At 44.3% G+C, this 19,387-nt stretch overlaps 1 protein-coding gene across 4 annotated transcripts in view; it reads left to right on the forward strand.

Annotated features, from left to right (window-relative positions):
* Lypd6 (LY6/PLAUR domain containing 6) overlaps positions 1 to 19,387 on the forward strand; it is a 116,912-nt gene that overhangs the window by 75,886 nt on the left and 21,639 nt on the right. For all 4 annotated transcript variants that reach the window (XM_041631372.1, XM_041631375.1, XM_041631373.1 and 1 more), the window contains exon 2: positions 11,352 to 11,540. In XM_041631372.1, coding sequence (XP_041487306.1) covers positions 11,423 to 11,540 — 118 coding nt within the window. In that variant the 5' untranslated portion in view covers positions 11,352 to 11,422. The remainder of the gene's footprint in view (positions 1 to 11,351; positions 11,541 to 19,387) is intronic.

Consider the following 19,387-nt stretch of genomic DNA (forward strand, 5'->3'; position numbering starts at 1 on the left):
AAAATCCAAAAGAAGTCATCTCTAGCTAGTTCTCCATAACGGGCATTTTCAAAGCCCTCTGTGCTCCAGCCTTTGACCGATAAGCTTAAAGCTGTACTACATTAAAGAAACATTAGTTCTATAGGAAAATTTAAGTTGATAGATGGATCCTTTAGGAAGACCCTTGATTTATAGCTCTTGGTTGCAAGGGATAGGAAATACGTCTCAATCTCAAACTAACCTAGACGTCCAGGACATCTCTTGGCTGGAAGGGTACTAGACTGTAAGGGAAGAGCTAAGAATTGGCCCAAACTCAAACTCTGAACGTGGTTGGAGTTCTCCCCATTTTCCCCTCTTGTCTCCAAGCTAGTAAGCTTCATTGTCCTGTGCCAAGTGGAGAGGAATGTCGCATTCACGTGGTTCTAGGCTTTATTGCATCTCCTACTCCAGAGAGGGATGTGGTCTGTTCTAAAGGAAAACTGTCCAAGAACACTAATTTGCCTGGTTGGCTCACACGTCCAGTGCTGAACCCAGCAGCAGTTGCCAACAGCGTGGGCCACGTGTACTGAACAGTGCTCCCTAGTGACTGCATGCAATTGAGGTTAGCATAAACCCATTCCAGGAAGAAGGGGGTTTTCCCTGGGAGAGCTGGCTGTGGATGCCCCCCAGATGTCATCATTGCTCTACCTATTTTTTATGTGGAAAGGGGCACATGGAAAAACAGTAGTTCTGCTTTCTTGGCATTGCAGAAATATTCATTCCAGATTAAAGCATTATTCAAATGCTGTTTTATACATCGGAGTGGACATGTGTAGGAATTTGCTGTCCCAGATTCCAGGCATTTTTTTTCAGATCACCGTACCTTGGTTCCCTTTGGGAAACCAATTCCTCCCTATGCTGATATGGATAGATTCCACACTATTCTCTTGTTCCAGGGATAAAGGTACTCTCCGACTGGAGTGCCAAGTTACCTGATGCAGTTAGGGATGCCGGGATGTACCTACCTCCCTGCTTTGTTAAGGCTTTGGGACAGTTGGACTAGGGGCTCCCTGAGAACGCTGTTGCAGCAGCCGGCCACACTTGGGAAGAACCAGAGTCAGCAAAAAGACAAAAGGGGGCTCAAAGCAGGGGAGAGGAATTGAAATTGCTGAAAGCAGGGTTAGCAGACTGTTTTTCTCTGGGCCCCAACAGTTAACGACACAGAACAGTTCTTCGTGTTACTGTCCTTCCTCAGCTGTGGCTATTGCTGGCTGGATTTGGATAGCCGAACTTCATAACAATGTGAAAGAGATTTTTAATCCAAATTCCTAGCTGGACATGAGTCACAGTTGTTACTGCTCATGGTCAGTGGGTCATGATTTGGAAAGGGATGGCCTATTCTAAGAAGCTCTGTTTAGGTGTCATGGCGCTAGAACTGGGCCAGGGGGAAGAGTGGTGCTGGGGCTTTGGAACAGGCTGGGAGGTCTCTTTCTGTTCGTCTCAGCAGCCCTGACTGGCTACTATGCTTCCTCTGTGTCATCCCAGCCTCGTCACTAAGACTGACTACAGAGGTCACAGGGTTCTAGCATGGAAATCCCAGCACACTGCATTTAAGTGGCATTGCCTTCTATGACCCGTCTCGCAAATGAAGTCGCTTTCCACACCCTCTGGCCCACTGATTAAGGTTGACTCAGACTCATGATAGATGCAGGATCTTTCTCACAATAGAGACATGTCAAAAAAAAAATCTTAAGCACATTTTTAAAAGTCACCGTTTAATCTGAGCAATTCCCAAACACAAGGAAGTTGTTACCTTTGGCCTGAATATTATATTTAAGTAATTCAGGTCTGTGAGTACATGCTTTTAGTTTATACATGCAGTGGAATTAACGCTTCTGGGTCTTTACATCATCACCAAACCTTACATATTAAAAAAAAAAAACCCTGTACACATTAACAATTAAATCAAGACCTTTCATGACTTCTCAGGCCCCAGAACTCCATTTTGTATTTGTATTAGGCGTCTGCTTTAATTGAATAGCTTCCAAATGCTTTCAATTTGCTTTGGTTCTGTACTGCACAGGTGCCTTTGTTCTGACTTGGCACTGAGCTCTTGTCCTGTAGCATTTGGGTTTTTAGTCAGGGTATCTTATAGAGGTACCTGATTTTCTTTGCTGGCTGGTTTAAAGAGTGGGAGGATCTTATCTGTGGACTCTATATAAAAAGGAGATTATGGAGTATAGGTTTGGGAAGTTTGACCTGGGTTAGGGCTCTATCCCTTTACATCTGTGACTAGTGTACGGATTCTCCTTTTTTCGTCTGGTACCGTTCATACCGACTGCAGCTCTTTTAAATTGTCTTCTGAGTAGAGAATGCCTGGTAGTTCTCAAAGCGCTTATTTTCCCCTATTCCAGAGTGTAGCAAATAATCTATTGGAATAAAATCAGCAGTTGAGTAACTCATGCGAAGGTAATTTAGAGCACAAATTAAATCTGTCAGAGAGGTATTAGATTTTCAAAAGCTCATAAATAACAAATGAAAGGTCACAGAGCTGTGAAAATGAGTGCATACTTCTCAGGAGGCGCTGCGTTCGGGGAGGGGTGGGGCTCGCAGCGTGTATTCAAATGGTAACATCAGAAAATGGAGACACTTTTTTTTTTTTTAAAGTCTAGAACACTCCAAAGACACAGTGGACTCAGAAGTGACCAGAGTCCTAGAAAAGACCCTTCGTATTAATATCTGAGCATTTGTGCCCTTAGGGATCAAAGCACCACCTGGTCCTGAGAATCTGCAGCCCTCTTCAGTGGAGCCCACGTTTCAGGCATCGTTAAACTAATGGCTAGTGCTTGAAAATGTCTTTCATTTCCTCATTCCTAGAAAGTAGGAGTAATCTTTATGATTGACGGAGGGATGATGTCAGCATTGGGGCTATTAATACCTGCTCCAGCCCATCCTGTTTTCCTCATTGAAAAGCAAAGTGGAAAATAGAGCTTTGACCACTCCAAAGTAGACAGATTCTTTTGCTATGCATTGTATGGAGGTCTTTCTCATGCCGAACTGAACTTGACTTTTACAAGGGAACAAAGTCTGTATTTGTGAAAAAGCAACATATAGATCTCATCATAATTCCATAATTTTTGTGTATTAGAAGATTCTATCAAGAAAGTGAAAAGAGGCTAAGTGTGGCAGCTTCTGCCTTTAGCACTTGAGCAGACTCAGCTGGATCTTTGCGAGAGGCCAGCCTGATTTACTGAGGGAGTTCCAGGCCAGCCAAGGCTACATAAAAAACCCTGCTTGCTTGTTTCATTAAAGAAAGTAGGAAAAGTATAGAGAATATGGGACAATAATTGATAACCATATGTTGCACGTAAAATGTCTAGAATCCAGATATGAGATCTCTCTCACAGCTTGACAATAGAGAATCAACAGTGTGGTTAAAAATTGGGTAAGTAATTTGAGTAGACATTAACTCCAAAGAAGATGCGCAAATGAAAGGAAACACGTGAAAACATGGTCAACCTCATTGCTTTACTTGAAAATGCAAATGAATGCAAGGACATTACCGTAGATAATAAAATGCAGCCGGACACGCTTCACCTGTACGAGGCAGACTATGGTGTGTTTGTTTTAAGAAAGACAACAGGGCTGACAAGGGTATGAAGAGAGTGGTAATGGGACGTGTGAGATGGCTCAACTCCAGTGAGACACTGGCAGTTCGCCTCAGAGTTCAACCCTTGGTACCTATGAGACCAAGTCCTGGGCAAACAATAAGAATGCAAATGTATGTTTGATCTCCAGAATTGGACATGAATGTTAATAACAACATGATTTGTACTATCCAAATAGCCGTCAGCTGATGAATAAACATATGTACTATATTCATACAGGGAGACATTCAGCCATAAATAAGAATATTGTCGATACTACAATGGAGATAGACCATAAACACATGGCAACCTGAGGGAATAGAACACAGAAGGCCACATTACTATACCATCCCACTCACGTGAAATCCACAGAGATGCGAATTAAATCGGTGGTTGTCAGAATCTGAGGGGGGGTTGGAAATGACTGAGTATAGGACTTTTAAATGGAATGAAAGAAATGTTCTGAACTATCTAATGATGCTTTTGCAATGTCAAGAATTATAGCAAATAATTAATGATTTACAAGGTAGTAAACTTTACAATATCTTGATTCATATCAGTAAAATCCTTAAAGAATAATTGTACATAAAAGTGAAAATTTCCTTGTCAGGCTTTTAAGAACAGTTTCAAGTTGTAGCAATGATACATGATCATTAATTTTTTTTGAGCATACAAAGTAATATTCAGCTCCTAGAATATTTCACAACTTTGGTGTCTCTCTCTGTAGCCTTTTTCTAATCATTCCTAAGCCTAGGAGAGGCCTCATTTTCCTAAGAAGAGTCAGGGTCACGAACTGTTGGGAGAATGAAGGCTCAGCTACTTAAGAATTTAGGATTTTTTCCATTGAATTTCTAAAAATTCATGGCTAAGAAAGGATTGGGAGCTTTTCGTGAACAAACGGGGTCAAAGGAATGCAGCTTGATCTTTTCTGTGTAAAATGATGGATCTTGGGATATTCTGGGCAGGTGTATCCCAAGGACCACGTACCAAAGACTTGATTGACAGCCTGTGGCATGACTGGAGGTAATAGAGACTGTGGATTGGGGTCTAGTGGGAGGAAGTTAAGTCACTGTGTCTTTATGAAGACATGTGGCCGTCTACCCCCTCTCCTGGCTGCATCGGAGTAAGCTGCTTTCGTGGACTGAGACCTCTGAAATCACAAATAAGCCTTCTCCTTGTAGACTACATCCCTCGTGTGTGTTGTTCCAGGAATGGACATGTGATAAACAGATCTCTGTGTTCTTTAACTTCATCTATGATAATCCGCCATGAGCAGTATGGGTTCATACCCAGTATAGGCATGGAGGAAAGATAGCAACGGGTGTGCTCATTGCCTTCATTGATACCTTATATATATGCAAAGTCTAGTTAAAACAATGTGCAAACAGCTTGATTTGCAACATAGACCATTATAGGGAGAGCTTGTAAGGGCAGCACCCAGATGTTTGCTTCACTGGCAAGGGCTGGCAGGAAATCACCAGGGCTGCTTGAGCCCCAACCGCACCTCCTCTTCCCTACTGGCTTTGTGCCAGCCTTGGCAATGATGAGCAGATGAGGCAGAGGAAGAAACATATGGATCCATATTTATTTGTCTTAGGCATTTTGAGGGATTGCAATGTTGTTGTTTTTTTCTGGCTTAGGGAATGTGAACTGAATGTTGAACAATGTAAATCTCACTGTGTTTACTTTTCATTTACAAAACACATGGACTGGTTCTGAATAAAACACATAACGGGAGAAACCCTAGTAAATAGCACACCGCATTTTACTGTGTAACTCTTGTAGGCTTCATAAACATTGGAAGTGGGAAGTAAGCCCCTTTCGCAAGTGAGGAAACGGAGGCATGCATTGCATGGTTGTATAACTAGGCTCAAGACCTGTATTCCAACCGAGGTGACCAACTCACTTCCCCTGTGTTACTTAGACATTTTCAGCACAGCCTTGGACCTGGAGACTCGATCTGGGAGGGTGTGGTGGTGAAGCTGCACTGGAGTTACATTTAGATGCCGTGGTTGCAGAATGCTTGCTTCAGTGGCAGCAAAAAGATATTTAGGGCAATAGCTGGAAGGAAAATCATAGGAAAAACATGCTGCTCGTAGTGTTTGACACATGGGAAGCACTGGCATTGATCTTGAGTTGAACACTGAAGAATTCAGATTGTAAACGAGTCTATTTCCTGTGAAATCACAACAGATCCGTCAGATAGCCCTTCTTGCAGTCCCTTCTATGAGCAAAACCAGTGTGGGATGTTTTCATCTGGGTATTTTAGGTTTATGGGCTGAAAGACAAGACTTCAGATCCCACATAACGCAGTTGTGTAATCTTGAGCAAGTTGTTGTCCTTTGAACTTAGTTTTCTCATCTACAAGACAAGAAAAGCAATGCACAGTGTGTGTATGTATCTCTGTGTGTCTGTGTCTATGTCTGTGTGTGTGTCTATGTCTGTGTTTGTATGTGTGTGACTGTGTCTGTGTCTATGTCTGTGTGTGTGTCTATGTGTTTGTATGTGTGTGATTGTGTCTATGTCTGTGTGTGTGTCTATGTCTGTGTTTGTATGTGTGTGACTGTGTCTGTGTCTATGTCTGTGTGTCTATGTGTTTGTATGTGTGTGATTGTGTCTGTGTCTATGTCTGTGTGTGTGTCTATGTCTGTGTTTGTATGTGTGTGACTGTGTCTGTGTCTATGTCTGTGTGTGTGTCTATGTCTATGTTTGTGTGTGTGTGTGTGTGTGTGTGACTCTGTGTGTCTGTGTGTCTCTATGTGTCTGTGTTGTACTAAACACACAAAGGGTTGGGCAGATAGCTCAGTAAAGATCTTGGCTTACCTGCATGAATGGATCTGGGTTCAATCTGTAATCCCAGCACTGGGGAGGCAGAGATAGCTGAGTCACTGGGGCTCACCTGTCAGACACCTCAGCCTGGTTAGCAAGTTTAAGGCTAGTGAGAGACTCTGTCTGAAAATAAACAGGGTGAACCGCTCTTGATCAGTGACACCCAAGGTTATCCTCTGGCCTCCCTGTGTGCCTGCACTCACATGTACACACTTGAACACACACATTCATGCATGTACAGACAAAAAAATCCTACAAATATGTCACTAAACATGGACCAAATAGCAGATGGTATTAGTCATGGACGATTTGTGCTATGCTCAGAGAAGTCCCCGAGCTTGTTAAATAGGACAAGAGAGAGCTGTGACCCTTCTGATGTGTTTCTAGGGCTTGGTGAAGAACAGGACTCAGCAATTGTGTGAGTGCTGGAGCCAAGCAAATGTTTTCTGCCTGCAGGTGACATTGGTGCTCAAGGAGACTTGTGTAGACAAAACAGATGAGCAAGGACATAGAACTAGCTGTCCATACCTTTTTCCACATAATGTTGAGATGTCCTATTCCAGCGATCATTTGACTTTTTAATTTTTTTGTGTCACAGTCTGTACCATCAGTAGAAGCCATTGATTAAACCATATTAAGTTGTTACTATGTGGCCATGTTTTTCATTCTAAAAATGACAGTCTTGTATAGTTCACCGTGATACTTCTCTGATAATCATTCAAAATCAAGAAAGCAAATTTTAATAATTTTGTGACAAGCACAAATGTAGCTTTGTGCTTATTTTCTGCATATTCCTATGGGGTATATTGTGATGGAAAATGATTTTTAAAGTAGTTATCTTGTATTCCCTTAGCTGCTGTAATTGCTACAGATTTAGTGGCTTAAGAACAACAGATTTTTTTAAGCCCTTTTATTCAGAAGGTCAACAGTCCAGCACAAGCCACTAGGCTGAAGATAAGATGTCAGGGTGACTGCTTCTTCTTGGGCCTTTGGGAGAAGATACAGGATTGTTGTGTCCTTTGCAGCCTCTAGAATTTGGAGCATTTTTTAGCCTGTGGCCTCTGCTCACAGCACAGCAAGTCCTTGGACTTACATCCCCTTCCTGCCTCTCCCTCTCTCTGGCAGGAACTCTGGAGATGATATGGGCCCCACCTTGATAAAACAGTTGGCTTTCCTCAACTCGGGAGTCTTAAATTAATCACATTTAAGTTCCCTCATGGATTTCTGGGGATTGTGTCACGGACATCTGAGGAGAGGGGACACTGTTCAGCTGCCCCACAAGTTACCATTACCTGTTTGTCGTCCTGTGCTTTCAGAGCTCGCTCTTCAATGCAGGAGGTTAGAGGAGTTTCAAGGGGATGCTCTCAGGGTTGTCTAGGATGTTCAGTGGGTGGCAGGAACCATGGAGAGGAATGTAGGGCAAGCTCATCTTCAGTTCTATTCCTGAGCTACTTCTCACTGATAGTTTTGAAATTCATATGTAAAACATGGTCTCTAGCCTGGGCTGTTCGTCCCATCGCAGGGAGGTACTGTGGCGTTCTTCACTTGAACAGCTGCAGGCACCAGTTAGGTGATAAGGAAGTGACTCCATGTAGGGAGGAGAGACGTGGAAGACAAACCAGAAAGCAGAAGCCGTGTTGTGTACGATGTGGGGGGAGAACAAGATAGGAATTAAAGTGATCACATGTGGTATTATAAACCTTTACATTCTTAACCCACATCCTTTTAACTTCATATCTTACATTGAGTTTTCTGTTCTATTTATTTTGTTATGAAGATAGGCTTCTTGATAGTTTTTTGAACATTACCTCAACATACTCCCCATACCTATCAGATTATATTTGGGGTTATATGGTAGAAGTGGCCATAGCTTCTGTGACTTAGTTACATTTTGTAAGCAGAGTCTATGTTTGTTTCTCGGCTGCCCAGACCTGAATAGTAACACAGAAGCTATATTAATTACAACTTGGTTTGGCCTATTAGCTCAGGATTCTTATTAATCTACTCATATTTTTAATTCATTTCTATTAATCTGTGTATGGCAAGAGGCTGCGGCTTACTGGTAAGGGTCCGGCATCTGTTTGCTTTGGCGGCACCTGCTTTGCTCTGCTAAGCCATTGGCTGAAACAGCTTTAACTCATCAACCAATAAAAGTAACACATATACAGAAGGACATCCCACATCTAAGTTTTATTCTGTGGTGTGGCCTGGGTTTTAGTTTTCTTTTTAGCAGACATGATTTTGTTGTTGTTATCATGAATCTCTTACATCAGGGGACAGGAGACCATTCCTGAGATATTAGAGTGCCCGAGGCAAATGTCTCATCTCATCACAGCGGAGGCCAACACTCCTCTATAACCAGGTGAACCAGAGGAAGTAATGACACCACAGAAAGTCCCTAACAGGAAGATCTCATGTACCCCACGATGCAGGAAGGCATTTGCATCTCTTTGTGGCTCCATATATCACCATTCCTAATTTTAAATAGTAGCTCTGTGGTATATCATGGGACTGGAAATGTAATATGAAAGAAACTCCCTACTACGGGCTGAAGTGTAATTTCCCCCAAAGTTTAACTTAAAGTTTTATCACCAAGTACCTCTGAATGCAGTTCCGTTCAGAGACAAGAGCCTTTAAGGAAGGTACTAGGATTAAGGTGAAGTCATAAATGTGGAGCCCTAATTCAAAAGGACTGGTGTCCCCATAAGAACAGGAGCAAGAAACGGAAGAAGGCCACGAGGGGACAAAGGGAGGGTGGTCATCTCTAGCCAAGGAGAAAGACCACAACGCACCACAGCTACAGACACCTTGACCCAGAACTTCCAGCCTCTGCACCTGAGAAAAAGTCAAGCTGGCTTCCTATCCTGTGAAAGCCCCAGCAAACTTCAAGGCCTGGCCTGACTTGTTATCTATCCTGTTTCCTTTCTGGACCTCTGCATTCTTCTGTGAGTTCCAAACATAACATTCCTGCCATTTTCAACTCTGATTCTCAAGGAAATGGGCTGTGGTGTAGAAGTCTCCAGTATTCCCTGTGCCCTGTCTCCCCTGCCTCACCCAATTCTCTAAGAAGGGGACATTGTCAACTCCACTAGGGTGAAGCTGAATTGCTACCTCAAGGCAGGAAAGGCCACCACTGACATTTGTTTCGTTTCTGCTTACATTGTTCAACTGAGTGCCCCGACAGCGTTCACCAGTCATATTTATTAGATAGCCTCGCTGCCTGTCCTCATCCCGAATGCGTGTCTGCGTCAGGAAACAAAGTGTGAGCAGCCAGTGAGCCAGAACTTGGCAAGGTTGCATTGTCCCTCCTTGGAACTTTGCTTCCCAAACAGCTTGCCAAGTTAAAACAAAATGACCATAGCTGGGTGTGGTGGCACATGCCTTTAATTCCAGCATTAGGGAGGCAGAGGCAGGCAGATCTCTGAGTTTCAGACCAGCCTGATCTACAGATCTAATTCCAGGACAGCCAGGGCTACACAGAGAAACCCTGCCTCCGAAAACAAACAAAAAATGAGCATAGAAACATGTGTAAATAATTTTAGCGTATTGAGTTCAGTTAGTGTTCCCAAATTCCATTCGCTCTAGTACAGTGCTACGCGCTGTTAGTGTTCTGTTTGTCGTTTTGGAAATCTGCTTATATCCTATGAAGAGTTGGGATTTTGGTGTACTTTTTGTACATTCAGCTTGAATTAATATCACTTTATAATTATATCCTGATATCTAAATAGGCCACATTGCCTTTTCAAACCGTTGAATTTCTGATTCACAATATTTTGGTCATTATTTAAGGTTTTTTTTTTTTCCACAAGCGAACTTAAAAATTTAAACTGTTTAAAAATCTTGAATTCTTACGTTAAATCTGTAAACAGTGTCTAAATTGCAAGTTTTTAATTAGCTTGAAATAAGTAAATACTTAACTTTGACTCCCTTTCATGAGCAAGAGAGACTATGGAATCTGGAAGAGCAGACTGTGAGACCAGACTTTCTCGAGCGCTAAGGAGACAGTGAGAGAGCCATTTGTAGAAGAAGCATCCCCTCAGCTCAGTCTGCGTGAGCCGAACAGCCTGCACGGGGCTCTACTGTTCTCCCTTCCGAGTGCACGAGAGTCAGGGTAAAGGGCAGTAGATGGCTTCTTAATGCGAAGAAGCAACTCAATCCCATAATCATCCCTTCTTAGGCAGAACACAGCATCTGCTGCTGGTGTTTGAAATGCAGAGTTGAAAGCTACACCGAGAGTAAAAACGAGTCCCAGCCTTTAGCGTTCAACCTGTTCACTCCAAATGGGGTAATGGGAGTGGCAACCTCATAGGGCTATTGGAATAAACCAGTATTTTTATTTTATTTTATTTATCTTTTGCCAACACCTTCAGCGGTATTCACCAATAAATGTTGGTTCCGTTCAGGAGATTTTGTGCTGTTAAGATGGTTTTGGGGTTTGGAAAATGCCACCTTGTCTATATTTCTTTTCCAAAGCTAGTCTACCTCCTACAGTTTGGAATGGTGGGCTAGGACTCAGGGAGGATGATACCTGGTCCCTCGCCCACACCATAATTGAGGAGAAGCTTCTGAGCTTTGCACCTGACTTCTGACTTATTTATTGTTGCTCTCTGGCACATGGCCCCTGGGCTCTTGGCAAAAATAGCCGGATTTCATTAAAATTCAATCTCTCCTGATACCATCTCTGCTGGATATTAGGAGGGATTGCTACCAGGAAGAACAGCCTGATTAAGAATAGATTCAGGCTGGAATGTTCTAAGTACTCTAAAATTACCATCTATAAGGTTCGCCCCCTTGGCACCTGTTTCCCTGGGCCCAGCGTGCCGTCCCTCTTCAGCTCAACTCACCTACCCGAGATCAGCCAGGCTGCCTGCTCTGTCTCCTGCTGGATACCAAGATGAGTCTGTGTTCCCGTTTCAGGTGCAGGCCCTCTCTCATCGCCTCGAGTGCCCACTTTGAGGCCCTCTGTATGAGTGACACGTCAGTCTGCCATGGAGCCTAGCCCTGCTCTGGCCTGGCTCCTGCTGCTGAGCCTGCTGGCCGACTGTCTGAAAGCTGCTCAATCCCGAGACTTCACAGTGAAAGACATAATCTACCTCCACCCTTCAAGTAAGACTCTGTTTTCTATTTGTTCTCTTGTCTGGAAAAAAATAAATAAATAAAAGCCTCATTTCTGGCTAGAAAGGAATTGAAGCATGCCCAGTGGAAAACAACCTTAATGCAGGAGAGACATGGGGTGATTTATTTAGGGGTATAGATGATAATGAAAGCTGCCTTGTGTTTTACCCCCTCCTTTCCACAGGGTGTTTGTTTGGTATCTTGGGCTAGATGATGAAGCTTGTTTTCTCTGTCCACTACACATCCCTCGGACTCCATATACCCTTCCCTTTGGCTCTGTCGGTTCTCAGGCAGATATCAAAGGGAACTGGCCCATCCCAGGCGGTGCGTTGTTTGTAAAGAGATTAGATATAGCTTGATATAGCTGGCCTTTCTCTGGCATCTTGCCTCAGTTAAAACATCACTGCCTCCCACAGCTTCCTATTCCCTGGACTTATGGATTTCCTATGGTTAAGAATTCTTCGGGGAGTCCAGAGCACTGCACTAGATTCCTGCCTCCAGCTTCCGGTTTGCATTTATCAGGGTTCTTGTTTATGATTCTTACTTCCAGCAGGAATTTTGGGTCCTTCTGCCACAGATACCCTGAGACTACACTTTGGCAAACAGCAGTGTGACTTCCTCTTTTCGTCCTCATGTTCTCTTTTGGTTTTGGTTTTGGTCTGACTTCTCTTCAGTATTGCCCTTGTGTTGGTGAGAGCTGAATATATTTGTGTGTGTCCTGGACTTTAGCTTTCGGACCAAAGTACATTATTCTTTTTAAATGTCTGCTGTGTGGCAAGCTTTGGGATGGGGGTGAAAGGCACATAGGTGATTAAAATACGGCCCTTTCTGTTGAAGATCATACAGTGTGCAAAGGGAAGGCAGCTATTCGGACTTCCTCAGCCCACAATCCTGGCATAGTTAATTCCTGTAGTGTGGGAGATGTCACGTGGGATGCCCAGGGGCCTGGAGTACACCTGACCTTGGCTCTCAGCAACTAGGTCAGCTGTCCCCTGGCCTCCTGACTTTGTGACTATTGTATAACATAATGCATAGGGAACTTAGCACTGAGCATGAGCTGTGGTAAGTTCTCAGGCAATGCAAGGGGCGTTGTTAGTTTATTTATAATCTGGTAAAATTATACATACATCATAATATCGTTTTATAGACCAGAAATAATATCTGTGTAGCAGAGACCTGTACCCAGTAGACAGTGGAGTAGCTTTTCTGCTGCTGTCATGATTTAGTCAACCAGCTGAAAAATTTACACCTGTACACTGGTAGAGTCTGCTTCCTGCACCTGTGCCCTCACTGGCAGAGTGCCTCCTGCACCTGTGCCCTCACTGGCAGAGTGTCTACTGCACCTGTGCCCTCACTGGCAGTGTGTCTACTGCACCTGTGCCCTCACTGGTAGAGTCTGCCTCCTGCACCTGTGCCCTCACTGGCAGAGTGTCTACTGCACCTGTGCCCTCACTGGCAGAGTGTCTACTGCACCTGTGCCCTCACTGGCAGAGTCTGCTTCCTGCACCTGTGCCCTCACTGGCAGAGTGTCTACTGCACCTGTGCCCTCACTGGCAGAGTGTCTACTGCACCTGTGCCCTCACTGGCAGAGTATCTACTGCACCTGTGCCCTCACTGGTAGAGTCTGCTTCCTGCACCTGTGCCCTCACTGGTAGAGTCTGCTTCCTGCACCTGTGCCCTCACTGGCAGAGTGTCTACTGCACCTGTGCCCTCACTGGCAGAGTATCTACTGCACCTGTGCCCTCACTGGTAGAGTCTGCTTCCTGCACCTGTGCCCTCACTGGCAGAGTGTCTACTGCACCTGTGCCCTCACTGGCAGAGTGTCTACTGCACCTGTGCCCTCACTGGAGTGTGCTTCCTGCACCTGTGCCCTCACCTGCAGAGTGTCTACTGCACCTGTGCCCTCACTGGCAGAGTGTCTACTGCACCTGTGCCCTCACTGGCAGTGTGCTTCCTGCACCTGTGCCCTCACCTGCAGAGTGTCTACTGCACCTGTGCCCTCACTGGCAGAGTGTCTACTGCACCTGTGCCCTCACTGGAGTGTGCTTCCTGCACCTGTGCCCTCACCTGCAGAGTGTCTACTGCACCTGTGCCCTCACTGGCAGAGTGTCCACTGCACCTGTGCCCTCACTGGCAGAGTGTCTACTGCACCTGTGCCCTCACTGGCAGTGTGTCTACTGCACCTGTGCCCTCACTGGTAGAGTCTGCCTCCTGCACCTGTGCCCTCACTGGCATAGTGTCCACTGCACCTGTGCCCTCACTGGCAGAGTCTACCTCCTGGATCTGTGCCTTCACTGGCAGAATCTGCCTACTGTTTACTTGTGTGGGAAATTTATCTGACTGCTTAATTCGTGGGAGTTTCGACTTTGTTTTGATAATTTACGTGAGCAGAAGACACTCTGATACTTGCCCTGCTCTCCAGATTGCATTCTGTTCTTTGCCCCAAACAGCCAGGCTTGGTAAGACCCAGGTTTCTGTCCCTCAGGAGTGAGTACCAGAATGTTGGCTTCTTTGATGTTCTCTGTCAGCGTTAGTGAGAGACTCAAACACAAGCTCATCTTTCCTTGGTCTCTTCTAAAGCTATGTAGAGGATGGGAGTTGAAAACTGAAGGGAATGAGTTTATGTAAACCAGGACAAAGTGCACTACTTTTCCCTCCCTGGGATGGCTATTGAGTGAGGGTGAGGGTGGCCCCTGGTTAGTGTTGTCTCTGAAGGATGAACTTTGACATTCTACTGGGGAAATCACATCCGCTCTTTAGGAGAGCCAGGTAGGATGGCACACAACAGTAATCCCAGCACTCAGAAGCTGACATAGGAGAGGCTGAGGACTGCTTGAGCTGCCCGGTGAGTCCCAGGTCAGTATGGGCCACACAGCAACACCTCGTCCCAAATACAATAAAGTACGGTAATAGGTAAGTTTCAGTCATGTGACCTATGCTAACTGAATAGGAAGCGTGGGCTTTTCTGATTTGATTCTGAAACGTGAAAATGGTTGGAGTTGTTTCTGCCTAGATTGTGAGCAACAGAAAGAGATAACTCACCAGCTGCGGGTCCTCTCACGGGTCACAGACTGTGAGGATTCTTGTCGGAATGCAGAACTTGAGGTTGTTCTGCCCAAGTCAGATCAGAGTTAACTTCACCTTTCTCCCGACTCCATCAGAAGTGTCTTGAGCGTGTTTGTGTGCACTTTGGATTTTTAAACAGTCACGCTTCTCTGCCCTTGCACCTCGCTCATGCTCGGATGGAGTGATCCAGCAGAAACAAGAAAGTTTCTGTTGAGCACTGGCCATAAAAAATACATGAGGGGGACATGGGGTTAGTCTGATTTTGAATTATTTACACAAATGCCTCACTTTGTAGGTGGAGGTACAAGCAGCTTTCTCTGGGTCAGTGAGTGAGCCAGATCCTATTAATGTTATGTAGCAAAACACAGATTCTGTCCACGGAAGAACACGGTGCGGCAGGAAGCTTGAGAACATACAGGTTTTCTATGCCAAGCAAACTCATTGTGCTTTGGTCCAGACAGCCGTCACTGATGGTAGCTGGACTGGGAAAGTTCGGCCTCTCCTTGCTAATCTCCTTTGCTCTCTACTTTCCAAATCTTTGAAGTTTCCATGTATGATAAGAAATAAACTTAATGGATTTCAAACTTGTTCTCTAGAACATTCTGTTTGATAATTTGTATGTGCCTTTCTTCTTCTTTTTTTAATATGAGAAGCGCTGGTTTTTCTTTCCATGCTCAGGTTAAATCACCAAAATCTAATTATAATCCCCCAAATGAGAGTTAATATTAAGAGAAATGGAGTTATTTATTCGGTCAAATATCACACAAGAGAATTTAATAAGATGTGCTCTGTCTTGGCCTCTGTTTCTTTCTGTAGCAGAGGAACTGCTCCTGGAAAACAATCCAATTTTCCTCTGCATGCATGTCCTGAACCCTTCTTCGTCTTGTGCATCAAAGAGCTCTGTCCTTGCAGGAACTTGCTTATGCCCCACCTGGGGAACCAGGGATGTGTATGCACAGTCCTATACTCTGTTAAGTCATATAGAGGAAGAGGACTTCTAGACAGGTGTCAGAAAGTATGTCCTATTAGAAACATGTTCAGGTCAGAATTCTACCAGCAAGATTTTAGTGGTGCAGGACAGATAATATTAGATGTTTAGAGTTTCTTATTTCTACCCATTTTCTAAAACCAGTGGAAACTAATCTGACGAGAGCAGGCACGTTGCACATGCGCACCCCTTGCGAAGCCATCTGCTTTCTGCACATTTCCAGTGGCTGACTGAAGGTCTTTGTCCAGGCAAAAGCTCCAAGCAGGGGTGCGCGGGGAGACTAAATCTTTCCTGATGCTTTACAAACGAGTTATGGAAACTTGAACTAGGGCTGACCATGCGAGTTAATGGACAGATTCTCTTACAGGAAGTAACTGGGCACTCCGGTGTTTCTTTTTTTCTTTACAATCGCCCGCTCTTGAGGGACCAAGGCCTTATGCCCTGAAATGCAGTGCACTAAGCTTATTAACTCTGTGATCAAGAGCCAAATTAGATTCATTCACAGCCGGGGCCACCAGGATCTGAAGTCCGCTCGCTCTGTAAGGCTTTGAAGTAGGAAAGAAGAAAATAGCACATCTTAGGGACCTCTTTCCCTGTCCGTTAAAAGAGGGATAAACTCTTTATCAGATGTAGTATCAGTTAGCAAGTTATTGGAGATAGTTGTTCATCTGCTGACCTTATTCAGGTTAAGTATTGCCGGAGGGAATAATTTCCCCATTTGTTTGGTACTGTACTGTAGTTAATTAAAGTCGAATATGCTTGCAAAGATTTGTCAGGAATCAGTGCCATTCATTGGCTCCCTCAGCAAACTATCAACAGAAATTTCTGTAAACAAATATTAAGCTACAGTGTTTGAGAATGCAAACAGCCGTGGATTTATAGGTTTTAAAATAAGACCAACCAGGGGCTGGAGAGATGGCTCAGTGGTTCAGAACAACACTGGCGGTTATCCCAAAGGACCCAGGTTCAGTTCCCAGCACCCACACAACACATCAGGACCATCTGTCATTCCAGTTCCAGGGGATCTGACACCCTTTGCTGGCCTCCTTAGATGCGAGGCTTTCAAGGGGTCCACACAGCCATCCATGCAGACAAAACACCCATGCACATAACATTTTGAAAATAAGATAAATAATAATAAACCGACCAAATGGAGAGCATTTGGTCAATCACCCGTAGCAACTTTATTTGGGTAAAAATGGTTTGAAACAAAGCTCCATTTTGCTGCATAGTACTGTAGTAGCTCTTGCTTCTCTTCAGAGTCCAGTGTCCTCGGGTTAATTGCACAGTGAGGGTTTAGTTACGTAAGAAGTGGCAGTATTTAATTCAATATGTCATCAGTGTTGTAAAAGATCAGTTTGAGAAGTCAATGAGCTAATCCAGGTTTGGGAACACAACAACTTATGAGTGTGTGGTTCTCAGTAACTTTATTCATGGAGCAGTTGGTTAGTCGTTATTCCAAGTTTCCAGTTTGTCTCTTTGATGGAAGAGTTTCCAGGCAGAACTAATTCAACAAGCCAGCCAAGCATTTGTTTTGGCTGCAGTGACAGACTGGTACAATTGGCTGTTCCAGTGAATGAGTCACGTGGGTTGAAGTGGTGTGGCTAGCTTGCAGTCACAAACCTTGGTGACTAAGAAGAACACTGCTTGAAAAATGCTGGTTTTCTCAAATCTTTTATATTCATTTTTTTGTCCAAAATTTTACAAGCTATTTTAAATTTTTACCCCTTAAAGTGATTTATATGTTAAATATTCTCAACTTAAGAGTGGGACTGTTTTTAATGTAGCAAACCAGCATGATCTCCAAGAACGGTGGCATGATTATTTTTCTCATAATGATATTTGTAAAATACAAACCTATTAAAAAACCCATATAACACAGAGTGACTTTGGGCTTTGAAACTTTGTTGGTTTCTTTTTTCCTTTTAATTCCAACACAGAATTGTTCAGTTAAAATATGAAAGGGGGGAGGGGTTACTAATTATATGTGTATGCTTCGAGAAATTATTTCCTTCTGCTTTTGTGATGTGCCAGAGAACATTTTCCCCAAGGTACAGTTCCCTTCTGGGCTGCCTCAAGGCTGTCTCTAGTCTTTTTATTATTTTACGAGGTGACCCATACCCTTATTTTTAACCTATTTGTAAATGAGTTTAGCTTGCAGGAGGATCACAGGACTCTCATGGGCCAATGGAAAGGTCTGGTTACTCATCCTCTGTAGCCAGTCCGCAGTCCAGGTACCATCTTCACAGTCCATTTTCTGAAATGTTTCAGTCATGCATGCGAATGGGCAGCTATTTTGGGCAAGGTGAAAAATCAAAGTTTTATCCGGACCATAATTCTGGCCTTAAGCTGCTGCCTCTCCTTCGTTTATTTTTGATAACGTACTTAATTGGTTCCATGTGGGCCATGAAATTTACCCTGAGATGATTATTTCTACCAGTGGGCTCCTTGGGCACAGCCATCTGCGAGAGCGAGCTGTTGGCTCCAGCAGATGCACTGTTTAAATGCCTGCAGCTTTCAGCGAGGCCAGGTACCGTTTAAAATGTTTAGGATCTGTTTAGAGAAGGCAGAGATCTAAATCACAAGGCGAGCAGAGGATTCCGGGTAAGAGGCCATTGAAAGCACAAGAACCCAAGGACCGGGAACCAGAAGACCGCCCTGGCGAGGGGGGGAGGGGCTGACATGGCTTGTTGACCTCTGACAATGCCTGGTGTCCTGAGCACCTCCAGAGCCTGGTTCTCAGGTGACTCTCCAGCCTGAGCCTAGGTAGGGCAGTTTTGGTAGGGCAGCCTAGGTAGGTAGCCCTGAGTAGGGCAGAGAACAAGTTGCCCTTGGAGGAAGGCAGGAAGCACAGCACCGGCTCAGAGAGAGGATGGGAAAGGTCAGAGAGCTCTGCTGGGGTTGTGTGAGCCACACCTCCTCTCCAAAGGGTACCTGCCCATGGCCACCTGTCACACCAGTAGCCGCTCATCTGCGCGCCGTCCATTCCCAATTCTGTCACGTCAGAGGAGGTTGATAAATGGTCCCAAGTGGTCTGTGGGCGGACAAGGTGGACCCGCCACGTGTGTCTGATCCCCAGGAAAAGCCACTTTGTTGGCAGGAAAGAACCAGTTCCTGCAAGTTGTCCTCTGTCTCCATATGAATACGGTGGTACCTGGGCATGCACACACACACACACACAAACACACACACTACATACATACATCCACACACATACACGAATGCATACATGAATGCATAGATATAAAAAATAATAAAATAGTAATATAAATATAACCATACAGTATGTAGGTTTTTTTGACAGGGTTTTTTTTTTCTCACTGACAGTAATCCCAAGGGAATTTATTAAACTTGTTGAAAATACTAACAATCCGTTCCTTTTGGTTGGTGCCTGCCATTCCATAGTATAGATGTGCCACCGTTTGTTTAACCCATTCTCTTATTGATAGACATTTGAGATCCATACAGGTTGGGTCACTGTAGGCTGAATGTCCTATCTCTGCAGTGCATGGGACTAGAGATATTTCAGGTGTTAAAAGGTTTTTGGATTTTGGAGTATCTGTCTGGATGTAGTGCAATATCTTGGGATGAGCCCAGAGTCCCAAGGCCACATTTATTAGTTTCATATACACCTTGTAAATAGCCCGGAAGCCATTTGCACAGTCACTATAGGGAATTCTTTATAATCCTTTCAACGCTGTAACTGGTCACATGAGGTCAGGTGTGCAGTTTGGAGAGCTGCTCCAACAGTTCAGATTTGGGAGCATTTTAGATTTCCTATTTC

Source organism: Microtus oregoni, unplaced genomic scaffold, assembly GCF_018167655.1.
Source record: "Microtus oregoni isolate MIOR12 unplaced genomic scaffold, Mior012 000037F_ref0000500, whole genome shotgun sequence".
NCBI lineage: Eukaryota > Metazoa > Chordata > Mammalia > Rodentia > Cricetidae > Microtus > Microtus oregoni.